General features: G+C 33.5%; 1 protein-coding gene across 1 annotated transcript; it reads right to left on the reverse strand.

Annotated features, from left to right (window-relative positions):
* Nucleotides 1–8,843: 8,843 nt before the first annotated feature.
* LOC133180485 (uncharacterized) lies at nt 8,844–16,470 on the reverse strand. Its single transcript, XM_061314998.1, has 4 exons — nt 16,331–16,470; nt 10,679–11,420; nt 10,343–10,564; nt 8,844–10,227 (listed from the first exon to the last, which is right to left on the reverse strand). Exons 2-4 carry the CDS (start codon nt 11,373–11,375, stop codon nt 9,941–9,943), a joined length of 1,206 nt encoding a protein of 401 aa, XP_061170982.1. The 5' UTR covers nt 11,376–11,420; nt 16,331–16,470; the 3' UTR covers nt 8,844–9,940.
* Between the last annotated feature and the right edge of the window lie 7,939 nt (nt 16,471–24,409).

Here is a 24,409-nt window from a genome sequence, read left to right on the forward strand (position 1 = left end):
TTGTACCAAGTGAATGAAATATTAGTTATTTTACACTTCATACACAAAATTAAATATGTTTCTTCCGTATTTCAGTCACCCCTCACCTAACAAAAAAGCATTTATAGAATGTTCATCATAAAGTCAACATTTAGATCTTTTAAAATTACATGTGCGCATCATCACGGACTTAACCCTATTTTACACTGTAGGAGTGAATTAAATTTCACAATGATGTACGCTTGTGTTAACCAAGAATACTTCCTGCATTTTCATTGAACCCTCTTGACTTGAAACTCTGATCGTTTGATCACTGGTAAATTATTTTATCTCGGAGACTCATCCTTTTATGAGTGAACAAACAGTGATATCATTGCGCTGCTTCTTATTAACGAGATAAGCGGTAGGGAATATTGAATTCTTCACTTGTCCTCTTAAGCAGTACAAAGTCGATCTCTAATCCTTGGAAGTTGATTAAACTTTGAACATCGTTGGTGATCTATGAGAAAAACCGTGTAGACTATGTAAACTATCGATAAATGTTAAAAAGTAGAAAACTCGTACAGTGTTTCTCGGAGAAAAGAAGGACACATCACATTATATAAAGACATGTACACCTCCTCTTACACTTAAGTGATGTTTTATATGTTCTATGAAAATAAACAAGCAAAAAAAATTTATCAAAAAATTTTGAAATGCAGCCACAGAATAAATTAAATTCACACTGGGAATGCTAGAAATTTCCCATGGAATATTACAGACTTATTTCCATTGGAGCTCTTTCATTTCAAGTGGTTTCCAATGGGGCCCCTTAACTTCTTATTTAAGATTGAAATTTATATTCTATTTGTAGAATACATGTACAAGAGTTCTCCTAGAAAAACGTTTTCTACCGAACAACGTTTTTCATCGGATAACCAGTCTGGCCATCCTTGAACCTCTTCTTCCAGTTATAAACAATTGTACGAGACATGTGTGTGTGTTGTTCTATCGTTTCCATCTCTTTTGGAGTCAAACCCCGCTCAACACACTTCTAATAATAATTTGGTGCGCCGCGCGTATTATCGCCCCGGCGTCGCCATTTTTGAAAATATTTAATGAAAAGTGTATGTGCATTTAACGTCACATATTTTTAATTTATGAAGTCAAACTAATAAATTACCGAACTTACAACCTTTAAGCAGCGAGAGATCTTTTTCGTGCACCTACTTCGACACGGGATCTCGGTTTATACGGTCTCTTCCGAAGGACCGGTTTCCACGTTCCGCAGTGGGATTCGAACCCGCCACGTAAGAATCAACTTAATGCGCGACTCTAGAGCAGGCGACCTTATAACTTGGTATAATAAAGAAAAACATCGTTGGCAGATCTATTTTTAAAAATACAAAAGACAGAAAAAACAAGTCATCCGCCGAGCATCGATATTTGAAACTCTTTATATGCTAATTCCACATGCAAAACACATTATAACCTTCTGATAGTTTTGTTAAGTAATTTATGATATATTTAAAAATTTGGCGTTTTTTCTGGGATAACCTTCTAACAGAAATGAAGTATTGATCCTAGTTTGGCTTCAGTATGTGGGAATTTTGAAGCGTTAAGAGCTCCTTGCATATATATTGAATCTTCCTCTACCTATTTATACATACGTATACAGTGAAGACTAATGTATGGTTTATTGCTGGACTTGACTTTTGATCACAAGATCAAAGTTTTTCCTCGACATGTCGCGAACTTTCTTATTAAAGTTATAACTCACGAAAGTGTATTGTGTCCTGGAGATGGTGTGACAAGGTCTTAGAGACAGTAAATACGAAAATGACTTTGCTTGTTTGTACGTTTTTCTCTCGGCTATTTTCCGATCCTTATAAAAACGATTATTGGGACATTTGGTCCAATAAATTGATTGCTCAATTGATTTACCATGGACACTTAAAATTCTCGTCCAAAAGAGCTCACGGAAGACGGAACAAATTTATCTTCAAAAGGACCTCTATTCCAAGTTTTATAGACCTATGCCAGACCTTAATATCGAATGCTACAAAGAATATATTTTTGTTTATTGCAAGACGAAATTTTCACACAAATCTTCCCAGAATAGATTTAAATTGTTTGATTTATATGTAATAAGAGGTATTTCAACCTTTTTTTTAGAGGAACAAAAATTTTTAGGTCCTACAAAAATATTCATGAAAATCTAAATTCCCTTGATCAATATGAATGTAAAATTGGAGCAAGTCAGCGTTATGCTAATAATTCCTGTCCGATGAAAATTCCTGCTTAGAGTAATTATTTTGAGTTAATACATCTACTAGCCTTGGTTAATACACCCATTACTTGTATAATGAGGGGCAAATGATTTTATAATAACTGTGTCAATCTCATATATTAAGGTAACTTGACGTGACACGTTGAAAAAAAAATTCAGGATTGCATTATATATTGCATAGTCTATTATCGCCCCAATGTTTCGGTTAATAAATCTCATTTTACACTCAATATCCCATAATGTACCGCATTGAGACTCGAGTTTGATACGATGTCACCCCGTGAAAAGCGAAACGTACATGCCATTATTCAAACTGAACGTTCTACTCTAAAGATCTTTGTACACCCTTGTAATCAAACTGAACGCACCGGCGAGTACCCGAAGGTCGAGGAGTATTCACCTGAAAAAAAAAATGCATTTATTAAGATTTTTATCTCCGCCTTGTTTGTTGTCTATCGTTCGTTTAATTTTAATATTTTTTTCTTCTCTTTCGTATAAAAAAGCGTAAAATTTGCCGATTTGCACTGCACCCATTGGCATTGATATAAAAACAAATTCAGAAGTCATGTCGCCTTCGACAATTATTAAAAAACTTTTTTTTAAGGTAGAAGGTCTGCTCTTATTTTTGATTTAAGGTGAATTGAAAAACGGGGCGGTGTAATATTTTGATAGAGATCTCAATTTTCAGGGTGTCAATTATTTTGACACAAGAAATCGGTGTTTAACCTATAATATTCTGATGACAGATAAGATTCTAAATCCGATAATATCAAAAATCCTCAATATCTCTTAATTTTCTCAGATTTATTTATCTTAAAACCGATTTTTGGTTTGATACTATATATAGCGTGGGAAAAGGCGTTACCCATATCTGGACGAGATAATGTACTAAGGCATCTCTGGCCCTAACCTTCATATTATTAATTTCTATACCAAAATAATTGATAAATTATTCAAAGTCCTTTATAGTCAATTTTTTATCTTCGAACATTGTCTTTCTACTTTTCTGTTAGTTTCTTTCTTTCTGACTTTCATTTGTTCATGTCTGGTCATATTTTCTGTTACAACAAGTATATTAAATCGAAATCGGGAAAAAATTCATTTTATTGAGCGGTACCCGCCCTTAAAGTAAATGAAAAATTCATGGTTACATATTTTGTTACCAGCAGAAATAATGAAATTCTACTAAGCAATTCAACTGCCTTAAGTTTGAAAAAAAATATTGTAGACATTTTTTGTCCAGGATATCGTACACAGTCGATAAATAGTAGTCTTAGAGTACTTTTACTCAAGGTTTCAGATTTCACTGTACAATTGCAATTGCCATAGAATTGAGATAAAGCGTTATGGTTCAACTAAATCGAGTGTGGGGGTAATCTTTTTCTCTTTTTTGATGGGGAGAGGGTTAACGAGTACACCCCCACCCCCCACCCCCCCCGTTTTACCCCATTCTTCTGACTTTATTTTTTTTCTGGGTCCAGCCTTCTTAGTTCAAAAAATTCTTTCACCTATTAGGTAAAAGAAATTTTTGAATTAAGAAAGCTGGACCAAGAAAAAAAAAGGTAAACCATGGATTTTTTGCTCTAGCTAAGTATAGAGCAAGGTCATCCTCGCAATCGGTATATTGATTCAAGGTAAATACATACCCGAAATTAAAATATTCATAGCGTCAATGTATTAGGTTTTCCAACGTCATACATTTGTGAACTTTAAAAGTCTCGAGTCTATACGCAAGGTCTTCGCAGTTATGGTGGGAAAGTAGTTTTCACAGACATTAAGCGACCTCTTTAGACTTGAGTAGGTATTCAAAGTTAATTTTTTGAGTATATTGTATTAAAGAAATTAAAAATCCGGGATCAAATATTAATGATCGGGTTTGGAATGAAAAGAAATCTTTTTCCTTTTGTCGACAATATGTTGAGTCTGCAATTAAACGACTATAAAACTGTGTTTGATCTCTGGTTCAATTTCATAAATTTTCGTCTGGTAGTTTCTATTGAACAGTCTACCGGTTTTTTCTATCAAATTTGAATATAGCACGAGAGGATGAAATCGTAAAATTTATATAAGATTGAGTAAAAGAGGACTTTTTAATGTTAAAAATTGCTCTCAATTCCGCGTTGAGGAATTTTTGATATCGAGCAAGTCATATAAATAAATACTACGAAAAAAAAAAAATTAGTATGCGTGAGCACGGAGCTAAGAAAGATGGACAATATAAAACAAATTTACATCAAGTGTTAAAAAAATCTGGGCCTAAACATTAAATTATGCCAAAGACCTTGGTTTTTTTCTTTAAATATTATCCAAAAAGTTGTTTTTTTTAAAGATTTATTTTTATTTGTTTATTTTGTTAAATCATTTGTAAACTCTCTTATTTTTTTAAATGCCCCCTCCCCCCATTATCTGTTATCGGGGAAAATGTTAAAGAATATACAAATCTTCAAGGAGAAGTAGTATTTGAGATGGAGTAAATAATAGGTATAGACACTTGTTTTAACCTAAGCATAGAAGTTCTTTTTAAGAGGAACTGAAGAAGCCTTAAAAATAACAACTTTCTATGTAAATTTTATCATGAAGAAAAAGACGATAGGACTTAACCAAAAAAAATTTGCATAACAACATAAAATTTACTTCTAGATCCTGTCCAACACACTAAAAACATTTCATGAAAAACATGTCATGCTTCTTCCTATATTCGGTCGTTTTGTTTACACCTAAAATGTATCCTCTATTAAAAACTGGGAGAGGGAGGCATTATGTTTAAATTTTATAAATTTTATTTCTCACGTTAATCCTAACCACATTTACGCACTTAATACACAAAACAATTTTCCCTTTTCTTGTAGAAATGAAGAAAAAAGTACACGGAAATTTCTCAATAACTTTTATTTACATTTCATTCAAAAGAATATTTTCCTAAATCTCGGTATCGGATTTCCAATCCATAACGATTTTAAACTTTTACACAAAACCTGAAGCGGCAATGACTGTCCCCTAGCTGATTCTAATCATTCATAATTGTAATATTTGCGAATAATGGCGGGTTTGTTAAACTCATTTACCGTTATTTCTACAAGGTTAAAGTGACTTGGTACCATTTTTCTTTCCTGTATTTCAGAGTTTCATGCCCCCTGTTCGGAACGTTGACATCGGGTTTTGACTCAAACCATTCAAAAGTTTTCAATGCGTGGCCTGATTTTTTTCTTCTTTTTGTTATACTTTAACAAATACACAAAATGTGTGTTCATTTTGCGGAATTTACCTTCATCGAGAAATAGAGAACAGTAAACTGAGAAAGACCAACCACAAGTATTTTTTTTTAATCCAAATAAAGTAAAATAGCCTCAATGGCTTAAAATATTAAATGCTATTGAAAACAAAAATCCTGATGCTCATGGTCAAAGAAGCTGCTTTAAAAAATGAGAAAACTCTTCAAAGAATTTATACTTTTTCCTTTAAAAAGTTGATCGATTCCATGATAAAGACAAACAAACAGTGCTTAATTAGATCTCATTCTTCAAAGAATTTAAGGGATTTCTGGGAGAATGACTCAGAAAATTGGAGACATTGTCTCTAGCATAATTCATCTTCACGGTCTCGCGTGAAATCTCTCACCTACGTCACAATCTCGCGGACGTGTTCACACTTCAAATCAGTTGACCAGTAAATCGCCACTGCCCTTTCACTTCAAACACCCGGTAATCTTAAAGTCAAAGGCCTGTGTTTATTGACAAACTTCAGAAAGAAATATTTTCATTTCTCACTTTCTGCAGATCAAATATTTACCGTCTTAAAAGCGACGCTGGTATTTCATGAGAAAATTCGGATATTTTTGTCTGGTGGATGCTTTATGTAATTGTTTGGATTGCAATTACATTGTGTTTAATTTGTTTGCTGAATTGATTAGCGATAAATTGATTTTAATCTCCAAATTCTATCAAAGATGTTGGGTTTCTTGTTTAGCTCCGTATTTTCTCATCTAAATTCGATTTCCTCGCCCTTTCGTATTTGCCGAAAAGGTAAAAAGTTTTCCTCGCATTGTAAAAAGTTAGAGACTTAAAAATCATTATTCAGTATTATCTTAAATCAAACATTTTTATTCCATTTTACTTTGAACTACAATGATGAAAATATCCTTGTATGCATATTTTTTTTACCCAAGCTCCTCCTTTGAAAAAAAAAAGTCATTAACCATTCCCTTTTCTGCTAGAAATTAAATGTATGCCTTCGTTTCTTAGCTGCTTCATCTCAAATTTCCCAAACTCAAGCTGCACGTTTTATACACATGCATTACTTACATGTACCTAACCATGCAGAAGTAGATATTTGCACTTCACAAACATCCTAAGTGCAAAATGTATTAATTTGTCTTCTTCGTGAAAATTAAATTGTCAGACTGCATTATATTTTGTTCTAAAAGGGTGTTCAATAAGTCATATCTAGTCATTCAAATCTAAATTATTGTCGCCTTCAATCAGATATATAAGCAAACTTGATGGATACCTACTTATTAAATTGAAGGAAATTTGTGAAACAAGTTTGTTTACTTTCTCCAAAGTTTATACAAGTACTTTTGATTAAAGTCGAGTCGTTAAGAAACTTAAGCTAAAAGTACAACTTTTATTGCAAACTAATTAACCTTTACTTCCAGTTACAAGCTATTAAATTCTTCGAAGATTTCGTGTGATTAGAAAACAGTAATGTTATTTGTACGTGATCAGCGTTTTTAATTTAGAAAATCATTTGATAAACATGTATATGTCGCATTCCGCACATGGCTTCAATTACATCTCCACAATGGCGCCCTATGTATACAAAGCGGATGTATGGGCTGACCACTAGACGATTTCGGACAAAAGAAAATATGCCCTGAACACTGAACATGCTTTATAAATGATTAATCATTCAGGGGTATTAATTTTCTTTAGGCGTCATTAGATTTGTTAGCATTAAAATATAAAAAGACATGTAATCATTTGTCAAACGTGGTGGAATATACATGTATGCTCAAAAGCCAAAACGATTATATTAATCCTTAATTACGCCTTTCTGAGATGAAGGGAAGTCAATATATTCATTGTTTTTAATTCTCAAAGCTAGATTTTTTTATGCGGAATTGTAATTTGGGTGACCATTGCACGACAAATTTCATGTGAGAGGTCACGAAAACTCAGTCAGCATAATTAATCGATGAACAAAGAAGAATATAAACACCCCCCCCCAGTAATTATTCGTTTAACCATTTGCCAAGACGAAATTCCATCTTTACTACATATTGCAGGTCTGTCTATTGAATTTCATTTGTTATCAATTCACACCAGAGAGAGATCTTCATTAAAAAAAAAAGGGGGCATCTACCCAATGCAGAAAGTTCTTTTCTTTTGTTTTCGAGTGAAGGAAAAAAAATACAACATAGGCTCAAAATCTTTTGAAAGTCTTCATACCAGCTTGTTCATGATATATACACTGTTATGCCCCTTGCACAACTCTAATTCAAAACAAAAGTGTATTTAAGATTTTTCATAATTTTATTTCAAAATATAAAAGGAAGAAAAAACATTCCATAAAATCATTTCTCTACACATACATGTTTTATCAAATAACTTATCGAGGAATTGGACGGATTTCGATAAGGGCATAGATTGTACACAATCTAGCGATGATTGGTGATGCATGATATGCCACGTGATGAAAATGAAGCGTTCGATTTGCTTTCTTCTGTGACGTCACCCATGTTCAGATGCTTTGCACAAAGATTCTGAATCATATGGTCGGACATCACATTAAAAAGAAATCGAACAAATTTTAATGACAGTATATAATCTACCGCTAATTATTTGTTAATTAACCACACTTTAATTTGGACGGCGGTCGATAAGGTGTTGCACAGACAGAAAGTCTGGCTTAAATCCTATGCTACATTGCTAAAATTAAGTCTATTATTAATAAATTTGTGATATCCAACTGAATCACTAATTATAGGGATGTCGATAAGATATCATTTGGATTCCTAGGTGTAAAAAAAAAAAAAAAATAGATCCGCGCCCAACGATACTCCGATTCCGGAAATCATTCAATGTGAGCGACATGTCATGTTGTAGATTTTGAATTTACTGCCATCCGGTAAATTCAAAATTTACAATATGACAGATACATAATTTATTGGATGTATGATTTTGTGGACGGAGGATAAGAGACCAAAAATGAAAAAAATTCCACACTCAAAAAAATGTTGACAAAATCCACTGCAAACACAACCAACTTAATAAGATATTCAACATGAAGACACTGAAAAAAGTCAAACTTCAAAATTCGTACATACATCACCGTGTATCCCTAAAGTGTCAGACTTGCACAGCAAATCTTTAGTTGTTTTATTCTCTTTTACTGTTAAACAACCAAAAAACAGTACCAAGTAAATCAATTTTCATGAGGATGGTGAAAAAAGTGAAATATAAATAAATAGATAAAACCGGTAAGCAGGTGTTAAATAAATAGAATAATTTACAAGGCATTATATGAGAATAAATTACCGAAAATTCTATATACAAATCACAGATTAAATTCAAATAGAAAAAATCGTAAGATCAAGTGAGTGGAGAGGAAAGATGTCTCTCTAAATGTTAACAAATAATATATTATTATCATTTTCTTTATATAGAATATAGATAAATAAATATCGAATATGTGCTCCCGAATATAAGTTAACTCTAAGAACTACAGTTTTGTTTTAGAAACAAAGAAATAAATATCTGTATTAATAGAAGCTTCTTTAAGATCTAATTTGTTACATCTAGATTTCTAATCTTTGTACACAGTTTTTATCACAGCCTAATGAAGAGCCATACAGCGCCATCTTTTGTCAACCGACCTCTGTCACAGCTCCGCATCTAATATCAGGACCGCAGCAAATAGAATGCGATGAAAACAAAGAAAGCGTGATCATAGGTCAAATTGACGAAAATGGACATCTGCATCTTGGAATGTTTCAAGAATGTAATTTAAACACCATTACTTCAAACACGATGTTTGAAAAAAAAAATACTACATAACAAAAACCGATTGGTCCATCCTTAAAAAAAATGTTTGCTTGCCCTCTCCCGACTGACTGAAAAAATGGCCCCACCCAAAACATTTCTTTATAGCTCCATGAAACGATTTCTTTATTTTCCATTCCGACATTTTTCTATTCCCGTCAACAATTACAGCTGTATCTTAATTTTTTTTTATATTAGCATTTTTTTTTTAAATTCCTCCTATCTACCTACCCATTTTTTTTTTGTGAGTCGGAAGAGGGCAGGCAAACATTTTTTTTTAAAAAAGATAGACTTGTTACAAAAACATATTTACAAGGTGGGTATTCTCAATGAAAGGAGATATGCGATGAAAAAATGTTCACTGTAAAGTACAAAAATGTATATACAATTTACGCATGATTAAAAAAAAATCATATAAAAATATACACGGGCAGTGTTGGTAGCATCAATAAATAATCTATATAAAACTATGAACACAATTATATAGCTCAGATTGTAAAATTTGTCGAACACTTTGGCTTGCAAAGGTTGATTGAACACGTTACATTGTAGTTTTAAAAAAAAACAATAAACTATATACAATATTACGAAGGTTTTGAGACCACACACCAGTTGGACGGCGTCAAATCTTGTGAACTCTCGAAAAAGAAAATCAATATTTATTAATATGGCGGTGTTCACATATGTTCTTCATATTTTTTAGCACTGATAACGACTCGTTGATGATGGTGTTGGTTTCTGAAAGTTCCTTTTGAAAGCGAACAAAACTTTCTGAACTTCCGTCTTGACGTCTAATATTCTTGTAGGCATGTTCAGCCATCTTTAGGAATTCTTTTTCCATGAGTGCGCATGTGCAGTTGTCCGGGAGTACTTCCTGTTGTTCTGTAAATCGTCTCCAGTTAAATTCATTTTCTGATCGGAACTGGTTAGAAAAATAATCTGGGAAAAAATATGTGTACGTTTAATAAACATGCAACACACCCGTAGCAATTATATGTGGTCATTAAAATTCCTTTAGTATAGTGTTTTAGGATGAGTTAATCATAGAATTTACCATTTCGCTGTCTTTTGAAACTATCCCTATCACTCTCCGAGTCGCAGTCACAGCTGCAGCAGTCAGAGGCCTTCCGCTTCCGCCCTTGACCTTTGATTTGAGACAGAAGTTGAAGGACAAGACGAGAGGTCGTGTGATCCTCATACTCATCCTCATTTACTTCCCTTCGTTTACAAGGACTTCGGGACCTCTCTGACGAGTAGTAAAGGTCATCTATAGTTCCTGTAAAAAGTCATATGAAAATGTTATGTTTTGAACATTAACTTCTGTTTTAAAGAAGAATGATATTACAAGCAATGGGAAAATAACACCACTTCTTAATTCAAATCAACTGACCTGATTTCTTGCTCAAAGAGCATGCATCAAAGTTGAGTTGTTTCCGAACACGTTCTGACTGCCTTTCTTCAAATGTTCCATTATCAACAGTGTCTGACTGACGACCGCGAAACAAATCTTCCGAATGACTGGGACTAGGCGAGGATCTCCGAAAAGGTGAGATGACTTCAGATCCGTAGTTTTGCTTTGTGGGAGTTTGTTCTACAGTGGAACAGTCTTTCTGGGATTTGAGGTCCGTGACTATAGTTCTAGGAACACAGTAAACTATTTCGTCGTCTCCCGCCACATTCGGACCTCGATCCGCCACTTTATTTTCTATTCTATGTTGTTTCGTCACTGATGGAGAGTATCTGAAGGCACTGTTAGAGCTAGATGGTGTTGCAGGTGATGCAGGAGGTGTTCGAGACTTTGTCTTCTCTGCCATCATCCAGTCTGAATTTTCTCCATAAAGTGCACATGAAGTTTTGCTACTTTTCGGAGATGGTATATAGTTTCTGATATTTGTCTCCATATTTTCTCTATAGTCCCGAGGGAATTTAAACAGATTCCCATCTGTTGATTTGAATGGCGATCTGATTTCCGGAAAACATCGCTCAACTTCGGAATCTTCCCGACTTCTGCCGGAAACCTGCCGGAGTTTTTGGAGATGGTCCATTAGGAGTGAGGAAATGTCTGAATAAGATTGCTTCGCTTCCATTTTTGGGGTTACATATATAGTGCTTCCTTAATGCTAACTGTCAAACTGAAAGAACAAGAAATGTGAAATCGTGAGAAAGTCTGTATGTTACGAGAGCATATTATGAAACGCTATTCAGCGATTCCGGCCAAGCTTAAATGATTTGAAATTACAATTCGAGTGGGAGTGAAAAGAAGCTGAATTTTGATCATTTCAATATAAGTCGGATTATTAAGTCAACGAACGCAGATTATATTCCCCCCAGAATTTTACATATCGCCGTCCAGGTTGAATTTTATATTGCATGTCTCCGTACCTTGGTTCTATTTTTAGATAAAAAACAATTATTGGTTCCCCTCGATCTAACCCCACCCGGCTGAATTAAATGACGTTTTATAAGGTAACCCATTGTCCTGGTTAAGTGAAAGCTCTCTAATGTGTTGCACATCAATAGCAATGTTGATGGCTTTCGATATTTAGTAACAAATTCGGTTAATGGTTTCATTGTATTCTTTAATGTCCCCTTTAGTATAAGCAAAATGTCATCATAGGTGAAAATCTGCGTTGACAGGTTTGCTAATTATTCTATTATTTACACACGTATTGACAAACATTTAGGTGATCCTTAACCTAACAATGGACCAGGTCTTTTGGACCATTAAGGACGTTTTGTTTAATATGGACTTCAAATGCAAGGTATCGAAAGTCGATATGTTGTCCCAATCTGCCTTATATTGTAGCGACTGAGAAATTTATCCATTTTCCACATGCTCTATCAATGCCGTAGAGAAATATGTAAATATTTCTACCTAATTATTTGGAGACAGCTAAAAATGTGGATTTTCAAATTGGCCTGCCATCTTGAAAATTAATCATTTCATCCATGGAGGGCTGATATCTGATCCTTAAGGGTTCTATGGTTTGGGTATTATAGATCAGATGTTTTATCGATGAATCAAAAGATTACCCGAATGGTTAACAATAAATAACAATGAATGACGATCCGTTACAATGACAGACAATGGATAAGCGTACACTTATCCCAATTTTAAATTGTGTCAAAATCGGATTAAAATTCGATATTTTTGTATGGAGTTTGGAAAGACAAAAGGCTTATCGTGAAAAGAAGCCTCCGGTCTGTGTATACGAGGGTTTATTAACTGAGATCATAAACTAATTAAATAATGAACTCCTGAGTCACTCCCTCTAGCTCTACATGTTTTTACTTCTTTTGTAGGCAAAAAGTAAATAATTTTGACACATTACCTAAAACGATACATTTCAACTTAATGCATTATGTGAAAGAAGCGGTTTACGATCTTTCATTTGATCAACTGTACATAAAACTTGTTATGCCTCGCGCCTTATCGTTTGATCTCTACACCTATGTACAGCTTTGATTTATAATTTTTATTTTTTACAATTCCTTATAGAATTTTACTACGCTAAGTACAGATTGTAAGAGAAAAATTATCGTAAATTGACCACATTACTACAAATGTTAATGCATGGTTAGGTAAACGCTTTATTGAAAATGATTACTCCAATCAGATTACCAAATACTTTCTCACGATCGAGAGAAAATTAAAATGTTCATTTCTGCCTTGTAATTCAATGTCGAAATAAATTTTGCCATTTATAAACATAAAAATATCTACGTCTTATACTTCAAATTTATGGATATTAAGTGGTATTTAGGTAAATATTTCTTTTTACATTTGAATTAGTCACGTTAGCGCTTTATGTAACCATGAGAATCGGCAATCGTAGCATTAACATGGATGAAAAAAATTCGTTCATAAAGGACGGGTTATTTAACGGAAATATACCGTTAACCATCATAAAAAGATGTGTATAAAGACGAATGTAAATTGAAAAAAGGTTCAATGATTCCTGGTGTATTGTATCTCGTTATAAGGTTTTTTTTTCTTTTAACAACACAATAAAAGCCATTTAAATGGTCCTCCCTGACGCACCTGATCCTAGTTTCAAAAAAGTATAGATATGGAATAAAAAAGTGCTGTAATTGATTTCCTTTTGTGATAAGCATATCAATGAAAAGATGATGATGGTTTGAAAGAATTTCATTTCAATTTTCACGACGCGCCGCTATTTTGGAATGAAAGCCAATGCCGAGGTGTGTTTCTTTATGTTCCATTAAAAGTACTTTCTTGCTTGTAGATGGCGTTCTTGGAGAATCCGTTGACGTCATCAAATTCGACCCTTTTTCTCAAAATGACTTGCAGAAAAGTTAAAGGTTTCAAAACTTAGGGGAAAAAACGAATTTAGAGTTAAAGAGCTAGATCATCCTTACCCCCAGAATGTTTATGGCAGAATGTCATATTTTCTACAATATCTATAACTATGAATTTAATCGGCGTAACACTCCCGGCGATTCTAGATCAGAGTTCAAATTTACATTCCTCCGCAATGTAGTTCATTCGCTATTTCTTTATGAATGACTGAAGATCAATGTTCATATTGTGTCATAATTCCAAAGAACGTTGATAAAAAGTCATCTCAACTTATCAGTTTTGGGTTTTCCGAGTCCTAGTGTACACATAAAACAACGTATTTAAGCAGGACAAAAATTATGATTTTAAATCCCATTATTAATTCTAGACGCTGATCCTAATACGGGAAATAAATTGTGTTTTACTGTTTATTAATGCGTTGTTGTGACGTTGAACCTTGATTTACTGGCGATTAAAATGAGATTTTGCTGAGCATGCAATCCATGTCAAGCGTTGTCCGGACCTCGGTGAAGACTGGTGCCGACTTCATAATAAAAGGTAGAACCCTTCAGAGTTAAGTAGATCTCGGAGAAGCAATAGATAATACAGTGTGAGAAAACTGTGATTTATGACCTCTAGCCCCATCTAGTGGAGACAATCTCAAGAGCCTAGGATGATAAGGACAAGGTCTCGAGTGTGTTTACTAACATTATGGAATGTCATCAAATTATACTCCAGGGTGCTTAACGCTGATGATGAGTTATTGTCCGGGTGGGTCCGGCGCTTGGGACTTGAATTGTCCAAGTCTGCAAGGACGAGTCAGGGCGATATAGTCGCGTTTATTTGGTATACATTGTAATGAGATGTCGCTGAATATCAATAGACTTTATAAACATTTATTACTCTGCCTCTACATGCTGTAATTCAATCATAGCACAAATTTATTACGTTCGACTGGAGAAATGGAGAAAATTAATGTCTTTCATTTGCTTAGCGTCTGGAAATTCAATCTTTTACCTTTTAATATTTTTTCTCTGATTAGTTTCGGTTGTATGATGGGAATAGTTTTATTTAAACCCATGCAATTTATTTCAGAGGGTTTTTAGGGGGAAGAAATGGTTAATAGATGATTAATAAAAATGTTTAATAGACGATTTAAAATTCGCCGCAAGGAATTACAGATTGCATTGAAAACAAGTTCAAACGAGGTTTTCAAAGGAATTACGTATTGCTACGTGTTAAAAAATCAGGGGGCTAAAAGTAATCGGATTCATCAATTAAAACCCATTGAAGAAAGTCTTTTAAATCACTGCGTCATTTATCAAGGAACTGCTATCGATGCTCTATAAGTAATTATGCGCTATTATGTCCTTGAGTGAATCAAATCAACTTGTTGAAACCTATTACGCTAAAAGAAAAAAAAATGAAAGCTACATTTTTCTTTAAAAGATTTTCTTCGGGACATTTAAAAAATGGAAATACATTGAATTCGAAAACTGATTTGAAAAACGATACGGTTTAGGATTTCTTTATTTTTGGCTTTGCAAAACAATTGGGACAGGGTGCACTTCACTTTAAGCACAGTTTTATTTACAGTTGACTTTGATATTGTTTTTATGTTACCAAATCAATATGCAAGCAAATCGCACCCGCGCACCACGAGGGCACAGGTATACAGATAACATAGCCCCCTGACGAATGATAAGAAAATAACGGGGGTTCGAATTTGAATATTGATTTAAAAGCTTGAGACACGAAATGGGTTTTTAGATAGCATTTACATATTCGTATAGGCAGCGATAAGATAACATATTTAAAGAATGTAATTCGATATATAAGAACGGGGACCAAAGATAAGATTGAAATGTACCCAACCCCACGGTTTTTGAAATTCAGTTTGCATTTCAAATATTTAAATAACATTATCTGTTTAAGATTGATAATGCCATCTCAGGGAGTTTGATAATTGCCCGGTTTTTCATCCGACGCCGAAAACGGGTACGTATTCAGTTATACGATCGGCGAAGCACACGACATAGAGGGTCTATTAACCGTTTTTTATGTGTATTAGCTACATCTGGTATATGATATATGATATCTATTGCGCGTGTTAGACGGCAGGTGCATAATTATTATTCAGGAATTTTTTTGAAAGAAAAAAATATAATTTATTTATTACTTGTCTTGTAACGTGACTCGGCGAGATTCTCGTACATAACGGGAATATCATTTTATTATCTTGTCCCTGAATCTTATTTAAGATCTTATTTAGACGAACATCTGTATGCACATATATAAATGAAGAAGTCGCGCGCACGATGCCTGGTACGGTATGCTTCTGCATAAAGCATTGCACAAGCTGGTGCAGACCTTATGCGATAAACACCAGATATTCTGGATGTGTATTTAAGCACAAAACAAAAATATTCAAAGTATTTTTTTTAAATGCATATCGTAATATTTATATTACAGAAATACAGCAATATTGTCACTCATATATGAAAAACATTAAATAGCTGCATTGATTGATAATATTGCATTACAACTACTAATCAATTATTACAAAAGGAATTTAATTAAATTGATGAGTATAGCCTTTTTCTAATATTCTCCAGTTTAAGACTTTCTGAATTTCAAGAAATTGGCTATCAATTCATGACAATTGTGTACAAGTGCAAAAACAAATTGTAAGATAACAAGTAAACACTTTAAATTATATATTTTTGGTAAAATTATAATTACCTTTGAAATGGAACTTCATCTTGCATTCTTTGCAAAAAATTACTATAGTCTGCATAATACTTGCATTTTAATCCATTTCATGAATGTTAAAATTCTCTTAATAAAATATCCCTGTGAATGGGTGCGTGCCAACCTTACAAATAACGGTAAAATGTCGATCCGGTCGTTTAAAATGCCCAGTCAAGGTAGATTTCGTGCAGCAATACAAAACAACCGTTATGTACCTTGTAATAGATAAATCCCACGTGGGTACACACAATCCGGGAATCAGTCAACCGTACACAGCGGTTCTCGCACTTACACACGTCCATCAACTCTTTAGAAACAATACGCTAAGCTCCGCCCACTTGGTAACGGGTAAACGCCTTCTATTGGTCGATAGAGAAGAGTTTGTTACCATGGACCGCCCTTTTCGCATATTGATTAAGATAAATTCAGCCATGTCGAAGACTATTTTGATCTATTTACATTTTGAAATTTAAGTAAGCCTTGATCAAACAAAGTTTGAAGAGATTGTCCGTCAAAAATTTTAAAAGCGTACTACTTGTGTTGTTGGGGCGAATCTTTTAAATGGAATGTACTATTTTTTCCCAAGCGGATAAAAGGCGTAACCAGTCTATTAAAATCATACACAAATATTGATTTGTCACTAAGAACTGTTGAAATATTTGATTTTCAAAAACTACATATTTTTAAAAACCTTTCACGAGTCATGACAAGCAAAATCTTACATTGATTGCGGTTAAAGATTGTGAAGCGTCTTCGACCTATTTTTCTGTCCAAAGGTGTATTGAATTCAAATTCCCTTTCGGTGCTAATTTCTGCAAGTTTTTTTTCATGTCGAAACCCGCAAGAATGCACTCAATGTTAAAAAAACAATTTTTCATGGAGACGATTTTGCATGTTTTTGCATATCAAAGAAAAACACTTTTTTGAAGTTGCAAATAAATATACCTATTCTCTTTCTTGCTTTTTATGTTTTACAAAGGTTTTGCTGGACTCGAATGTACTTAAGCAGAGTTGCGTGTATAAGATGTGAGAGAATTTGAGGTTTATGTTTGATGTACACGTATTTCATGATATACATATATTATACATATATTGTATACATATATTGTGTACATGAATTTGAAATAAAATTTTAACAATTCAACAAAAACAAAAACAAAAAAACAAATGTGCTTAATGCAGCCTGGAAACCTACCCCCACCCACAAAAAACGAATTTCTTGATCGAAAATATTGTAATGATTTGTTGCGAATTTACACTTTCTGTGTTAAACACTTAAAGATAATGTCACGTCTTTCATTGTTGACATAAATAAGCAAATAAAAAGAATTTGCTTATATAATATTTATGCTTTCTGTGTTCAAAAGTTAATTCCCATTTAGATCATTTTGAGATTTTCTCTCACGAAATTCTTTCAAATCCTATTTCATAGCTTATGAATTTCTTAAAAGAATATTGTACTACTGAATGCAAAGCTTAACGAAAATATTGTGCATTATTCCGATTTTAACTGCAGTAATATTTCATAGTTGCTTGATCCTTTTTTCCAGTGCGTGGTTTTCTATACATGTTTGCCTTTTCCCACAAATTATATGGCCCTTGCTTCATAAAATCATTAGTAGAATTTATAGTAATTAAATGTTGTTTGGTTATATTTCGTGTTTTCAGTATTTTGAAGAATTTCTCAGATTATTAATATTAAAATATAAGTTCAAATATAAAAAATACATTCATAAAAATGCCTAGTATGGAAGTTATCATTTTAATGCTTATGCCTTAAAATCTATGATCAAAGAGCGTATGCATTTTCACTGTTAAAATACGTCTATGAAATTTTGGTTGCTTATGTATCATATACTTTATTGATATTGAATGAAAATTGTCCATAACAAGTATTATGCTTATGTGTATAAAACTGTTTGGCCTTGAAGAAATTATAGATGTTATATCATGTACTAGATTTAAGAAAATGAAAATTTCACACAGAGGATTACTTTGGCATGATGTGGTATATAAATAGAACTCATACCTGGTTTTATTTTTGGGTATTTATTGCTACAAATTACCAAAGAAAACAAATGGTGTAATCTGATAAAGCAGCAAAAATAAGTAAGATAGAAAGAAAAAAAAATTGAAAAAACAAGCAAAAAACACAACACCAAAAGAAATGTATTATAACCGGCAGTTGAGAGAGAGAGAGAGAGAGAGAGAGAGAGAGAGAGAGAGAGATTTTCTTTAACGATTCTGCGAAATACCTGAACAGTTATAAAACAACCGTTTATCTTTTTTCTCTGTATTGGGGAAATTTAAATTTCATGGATTTAATTTTTTTTTTACAGTTATTCACTAGCTTCCTAATCGATTTTTCTTTTTTTAGACAGTATACCGTAAAAAGCTAGAAGTACGTGGGGATTTAGTCAGACAATACCGGGATACGCCTCGTTCGATGAAAAGGCGTGAATCCGTGAAAACTCGCACTCCACATGAGGTATAGAACGCCCTACTCTAATAAAAACTGACAATGTACGTGCGGTCAGGAAATCGAGCTTTTTACACCTATTATACACATTAAGGAATTAAATATCTTCCTCCAATATTTTTGAATGATTCAGTGGCTGGACATATCAAAGGTAAAGGGGACGAAAATGGGACTGACGATGTTCAAATACAGTGGAGTGGGGGTTAAGGGAAGGGACAGTTTTGGGGGTTCACTGCAGTAAATATTTACAGCCACTGATTTTCAAAGTTTAAAGACATTGGTAGTGTTATTCACTCAAGTATTACAAATCTTTTTTTCCGTCTTCGAGATATACTGCAACGAAAGTCAAACTAAAAAAATGTTAGATTTACTATATATATGTATATAAGTGTCTTTTATTAATTTTCAATCTAAAGTTGAAAATGATTACATGACAAATTAAATTGTCGTGTACTCATATGAATTTCTAATTCAATAATTAGTAAACGACATAAGTTATGAAATATGTAAGTAGCAAAATAAATGAATATTCGTGCAATTATTGCAAAATGGAGGATCCATGCCATCATTTATCATTACATTTTCGTTATTTAAAAAACTGGTGTTGATAAAGTTTTGTGTTCTTTAGGTTTGGATCCACCAATTAAGCTGGGTTTGGGGGGGGGGGGTGGGGGGCAAAGTTGACAATCTAGGAAGCACCTATTGTGGTGGTTTGTTGTGGTGTACGTATCTTAACAATTACAGCAATGCATTCTAAATTTTTTTCAAAAATAATAATTTCTTCAGTATTGTTGATGGAAAAGGGGGGAAATTTTGGCCACTTTTATTAAATCTACCACTGTTGTCTATGTGTCATGATCGTCTATAGTTTACATACGAAGTGAAGGCGAATGATTATAGTGAAGATTATGATGATGATAAGAATGAAGTAAAATGCTAAAAGGCGATTCATGATAACGATGATTATGATGTAATGATGAGCATTTTGAAATTGATTATGTGACGACAACAATGATGATGACGATGATAACGTTGATGATGATGTAATGATGATCAGAGAATGATGAATGCTACAACTAATGTTAAATGATGATGATAATCTGCACGATTGTTTTTTTTGTTTGTTTGTTTGATGTTGTTTAACGTCCCTCTAATATGGAGACGCCACCACTTGCCGGTGGAGGGAGGCAAATTTATACCTATGCTCGACACTCAGCCTGACTCAGGACCATTGAGCAGTGAGGGATCTTTTTCGTGCCAACACCTACTGCGACACGGGACCTCGGTTTATACGGTCTCATCCAAAGGACCGGTCTCCACGTCCCGCAGTGGATTTGAACCTGCGACGTAAGGATCAGCTACTTACTCCGCGACACTAGAGCAGACGCTCTAACCACTGCGCCACGCGGGCGACTAATCTGCACGAATCTCATAGTTTTTCATTCAGAAATTGCATGCAAGTGAGCCCTTGATATTTTTTTCTATTTCACTGCTTGTTTCTTAAAACATGTAAAAGATTTCTGGGAATTCCAAGACTTAAAATAGAGCAGTCTAAGTATCTTGTATAAATGAAAGCATTATAACATTCCTAGTGAACTTTTTAGAAATTGAAAACTCAAAATTTCATCAAATGCTTAACGAGTAAGTTGTTTCTCGCAAATTTTGATATTACAATCTTATGTATTTATGTTAATGTCCTTATATAAACATTTTAATATACATATACTCCTTATCTCGTTTCGCTTGAGATCTTGTCTGAAATTATACTAGTAACAGATTAATGGCTTTTAGTAATTTTTCAGTAGTAAAAAAATCCATTTTTAAGAGAAAGTAATGTATTGCAGATTAAATTTTGGTTTAAATTAAAAGCATTAGAGCAGGGTCGATGTTAAATGTGTTCTTTTAATGAAAAGGTTGATTTTTTCCCCTCCAAATTATAGTGTCACGTATTGGTTAAAAGTTTAAAGGAACTGGTTTATTTGTTTATATGTAAAACTTTTTTTTTTCAATTTGGAGTGATGTTCTATGAACTCTTTTTAATGCAGAGATTTATAAATTGCTTCTTTTATTGCAGTGGGAAGGACTTTTTGTAAATTGATAATGTTGGAATTATAATACTTATAAGTATATGTAAATGTACTCTAACCATTATTTTTTCTCGATTATCCTTCAATATCGACGAAATTATATATGTAATTTTAGTTCTCTTTTGCCCCCCGACACCGGAGAGTGCATACATGTTCTTCATCTTGCATAAAATATAGTAACGGTTATAATTATACTTTTTAATATCAATTTTTAAAAAAAGAAAGAGGTAAGATAAAACAAAACAGAAAAAAATCTTTTAAGAAGCCTGAAAACAATTTTTTTTTCTTTTATGAAGAAAAACAATTAGTTGAAGACAAATAAAATACTATACGAGGGTCGTATTTACGGGAAATCTGTCAGTGTTTCTTTCTTCAAAATTTCCTTATAACATCTCTTTAGTTATTTGCAGCAGAGTTGAATTTGTAAATCCATCCAAACACTATACTGCGTGAAAGGCTAGTCTTTCCAAATATCAAAACTATACCTTCATGCGAGTTCTATGAAGCGCAGTTATCACATAAGCTCTCATTTTCATCTTCATGGCAGAAACCATTTTTAAACAGTTTTCAACACAGTGGAAGTGATCATGTTTACTTTAAAAATAATTTCTTTGCGAATAACAATAGAAAAAAAGCATGCAATTTTCGGTGATTAGAGTTCTTAGATAGAACTTTATGACTGTGAAAAATGACTCCTTCCTCATTTACTATGATAATCCGTTTGTACCGTTACTTACTAGACGGCCCTCGTAGAAGGTACAATCAACTCTGTCTATCCAATACTTTGATAAATAGGAAGTGACTCCATTTTGTATAAAATGTTAACATCCTGTGATTTTTCGAGCTTTCCGGGAATTCCCGAAAAGATGCGATTGGCAAGTCAGTATACCGATCCCGATTTTATTTTTCATGCAATCATAAAGTTCAGTTTGTGGTAAGTGTACAGTTTGAAAGTAAAGTATCTTGAGGTCATAAACATGTTATAAATACTCGTGATCAAACCAAAGCTTTTATAATTCAAAAGACATACCCGGTAAGTTAAATTAATGGTTCGGAGTAATTGAGTATTCTTAAAAAGTAGGTAAAGGTCAAGTGAAATACATGTAAAATACTGGTATTTTACAAAAATGTCCCATTACAAGCAGTGTGCATGCTGAGTAGGATAAGCCTACCTCTCAGATCTCAAAGAATACGTGTATATCGGCACTATGGTGTATTTATTTGAAAAGAAGGTCAAGGTCAAAGGTCCCTTGGTTGGTAACCCTGGTAATTTACAAAGGCCATTGTTCCAAGCAATGCATGAACAAAATTTCACATCGTAACCTCAAACATTTCTCAAGAAATAGGGTGTGACAAGACAGACGCCGGGCAAGGTGATTCCTAAGTGTCGCTCTGTTCAGGCGGAGACACAAAATTTCCTATAAGAAATGTTTTATTTTACTTAAAATTCCAAACTAAATTCAAATCAAAATTTACAACATTCAGAGGACAGCGTCATCGAGTCGACCTGCTCTGAACTCGCAATCCAAAAATGGCACAAAATTTAAAAAAAAAAAAAAAAAAAGATTTGTAAAATTATGTCACCATTGGGAACCGTCGTTTACCTGTGCAGATTTTAACCTTTTTTATCAGTTCAATCGATCGAAGCGGATTTTTTATTCCCCAGTGACACAATTAGCCGATACACGTTTTCAAGCCCAGACACGATTAAGCTGTACAAGCGAAACATGTTTGAACTTGTTCATTGAACATAGAATTCAAAACAAACAGTATTTCCCCCAAAATGCGCTCATTGTTTGTTTTCGATATCAACGAGTTTGTCATTCTTGGGGTTTGGATGGCATTTTTATACCTGTCAATATTTACTGTACCACGAGCAATACCATCAGTAAGAAGGGGACTCAGTACTCTGGCAATAAAATTGAAAACGGGATTAAAGCCCCACCCCGACCCCCATCTACCCAAAGAGAGAGAAAGAAGTCTTCAAATACTTTAACTTTTAAAATAAAGTTTTATTCGAGAGATAAATAATGCAGTTTTGTGGACCAACTAATACAAGTCCTATACTGTATATGATTTATTGTTTTCACTGTAAAGATAAATTGTACCTTGTCTAGAACATATTTTACTGCATGATGAATACAAAGGGATTGGATACAAGTTCCTGCAACTGAGAAAATTCTTTTACCTGTTATATACATTGATTATAATGATTGGCGAACAAATCAATTACAATTGTAGTAAAAAATATGAAGTTGTGCATATTATGACCACGTAGTTTGGGTCAAAAATATTTGGCCTTTTCCCGGTCCTCTTTCTCAACTTGACCCCTCACCCCACCTAAAATATAAGTGTACTCATGTAGAAAAAGAAGGCTAATTATAGAATTTATTCTCCCAATTTGTAAAAGGATAAAAGATGTTATGGGCCATTTTAAGCTGTCCAATCATATTAGAGGATATAAACGCTGGAGCGGACCCCAGGTTGAATAATAATACAGCCCGTATTGACTGCAAATCCCCATAAAATTAGCATAGTAATTTTAATGCTTATTTCATGTTCTAATATTTGTACTTGTATTTACACCCACCCAGAAAATTTCCAAATTTCTCAGCAGGACAATATGAAGATCAACTGAAAAAAAAAAATCCTCACGCATTGGAAATCCCAATATTTGTGTACGCTTTAAATTTTAAATTCTATGGCAAAACGACGATGATTTTTTTTTTGGTGCCACTCAGAGAAACATAATATATGGACATCGGATGTTTATCATTCCCTAACCTAAGGTTAAAAACATTTATGATCAGATTTTCGTTGATCTGGAAATGGATCCGTTTCTTTTGAGATTTTATGCAAATAAGGTATTGAACATTTGGGATGCTTCAAATGTAATTTATATTCAGGGTTAAAGAAAACAAATGAATCATAGCTAAATAAAGCAATAACACTGTTTTTAGCCAATAAAATAAAGTCATTCCTGGTTCCCCGTCGATTCATCTTTGCAAAATGTGTCTTTAAAAAAATCGGCAAACAATTAAAAGGTATATAACTAGAGCCGAGCTCGTTGCAATGCAACGAATAGGTCTTCCGTCGGAGCAGACAGAACATAGCGACCTTGAGTCAAGGTCATGCAACATTTTAAGGTTATAAACAATCCTGTAAGGGGCATCAACTTGCAATGTTTCAACAGTAGAAAGACAGTAAAAGAATGTAAAATTCCCCTGTCAGTGAACTTGAACTTGTCCAAATAACCTTGCATCAAGCCATGACACATTCTGCAGCTGGTTAAGAGCAAACACCATCTGTATGTCACCGACATAAAAAATTCTCAGTCACGCATTCTTTCAGACTATTCATCCAAAACATCATATTCTAAGTGACCTCGAATTCAAGTCAAGGCCATTACACACTCTGGATGATATATTTATCATCCTTTCAGTGAAATGCAAATGCATGCAATTTTTTCTATTACAAAATTATAGACCTTTTTGTTTGTTTGTA

Source organism: Saccostrea echinata, unplaced genomic scaffold (genome assembly GCF_033153115.1).
Source record: "Saccostrea echinata isolate AGI-Se365-2 ecotype Australia unplaced genomic scaffold, CSIRO_AGI_Sech_v1 ptg000006l, whole genome shotgun sequence".
In the NCBI taxonomy this organism is placed as follows: Eukaryota; Metazoa; Mollusca; class Bivalvia; order Ostreida; family Ostreidae; genus Saccostrea; species Saccostrea echinata.

Coding starts and splice junctions, on each gene's coding strand:
- LOC133180485 (XM_061314998.1), bottom strand. CDS start 11,375: ATGGAAGCGAAGCAATCTTATTCAGACATTTCCTCACTCCTAATGGAC. Junction 10,565..10,678: donor CTCTTTGAGCAAGAAATCAG/GTCAGTTGATTT, acceptor GACTTTTTACAG/GAACTATAGATGACCTTTAC. Junction 10,228..10,342: donor TTTCAAAAGACAGCGAAATG/GTAAATTCTATG, acceptor ATTTTTTCCCAG/ATTATTTTTCTAACCAGTTC.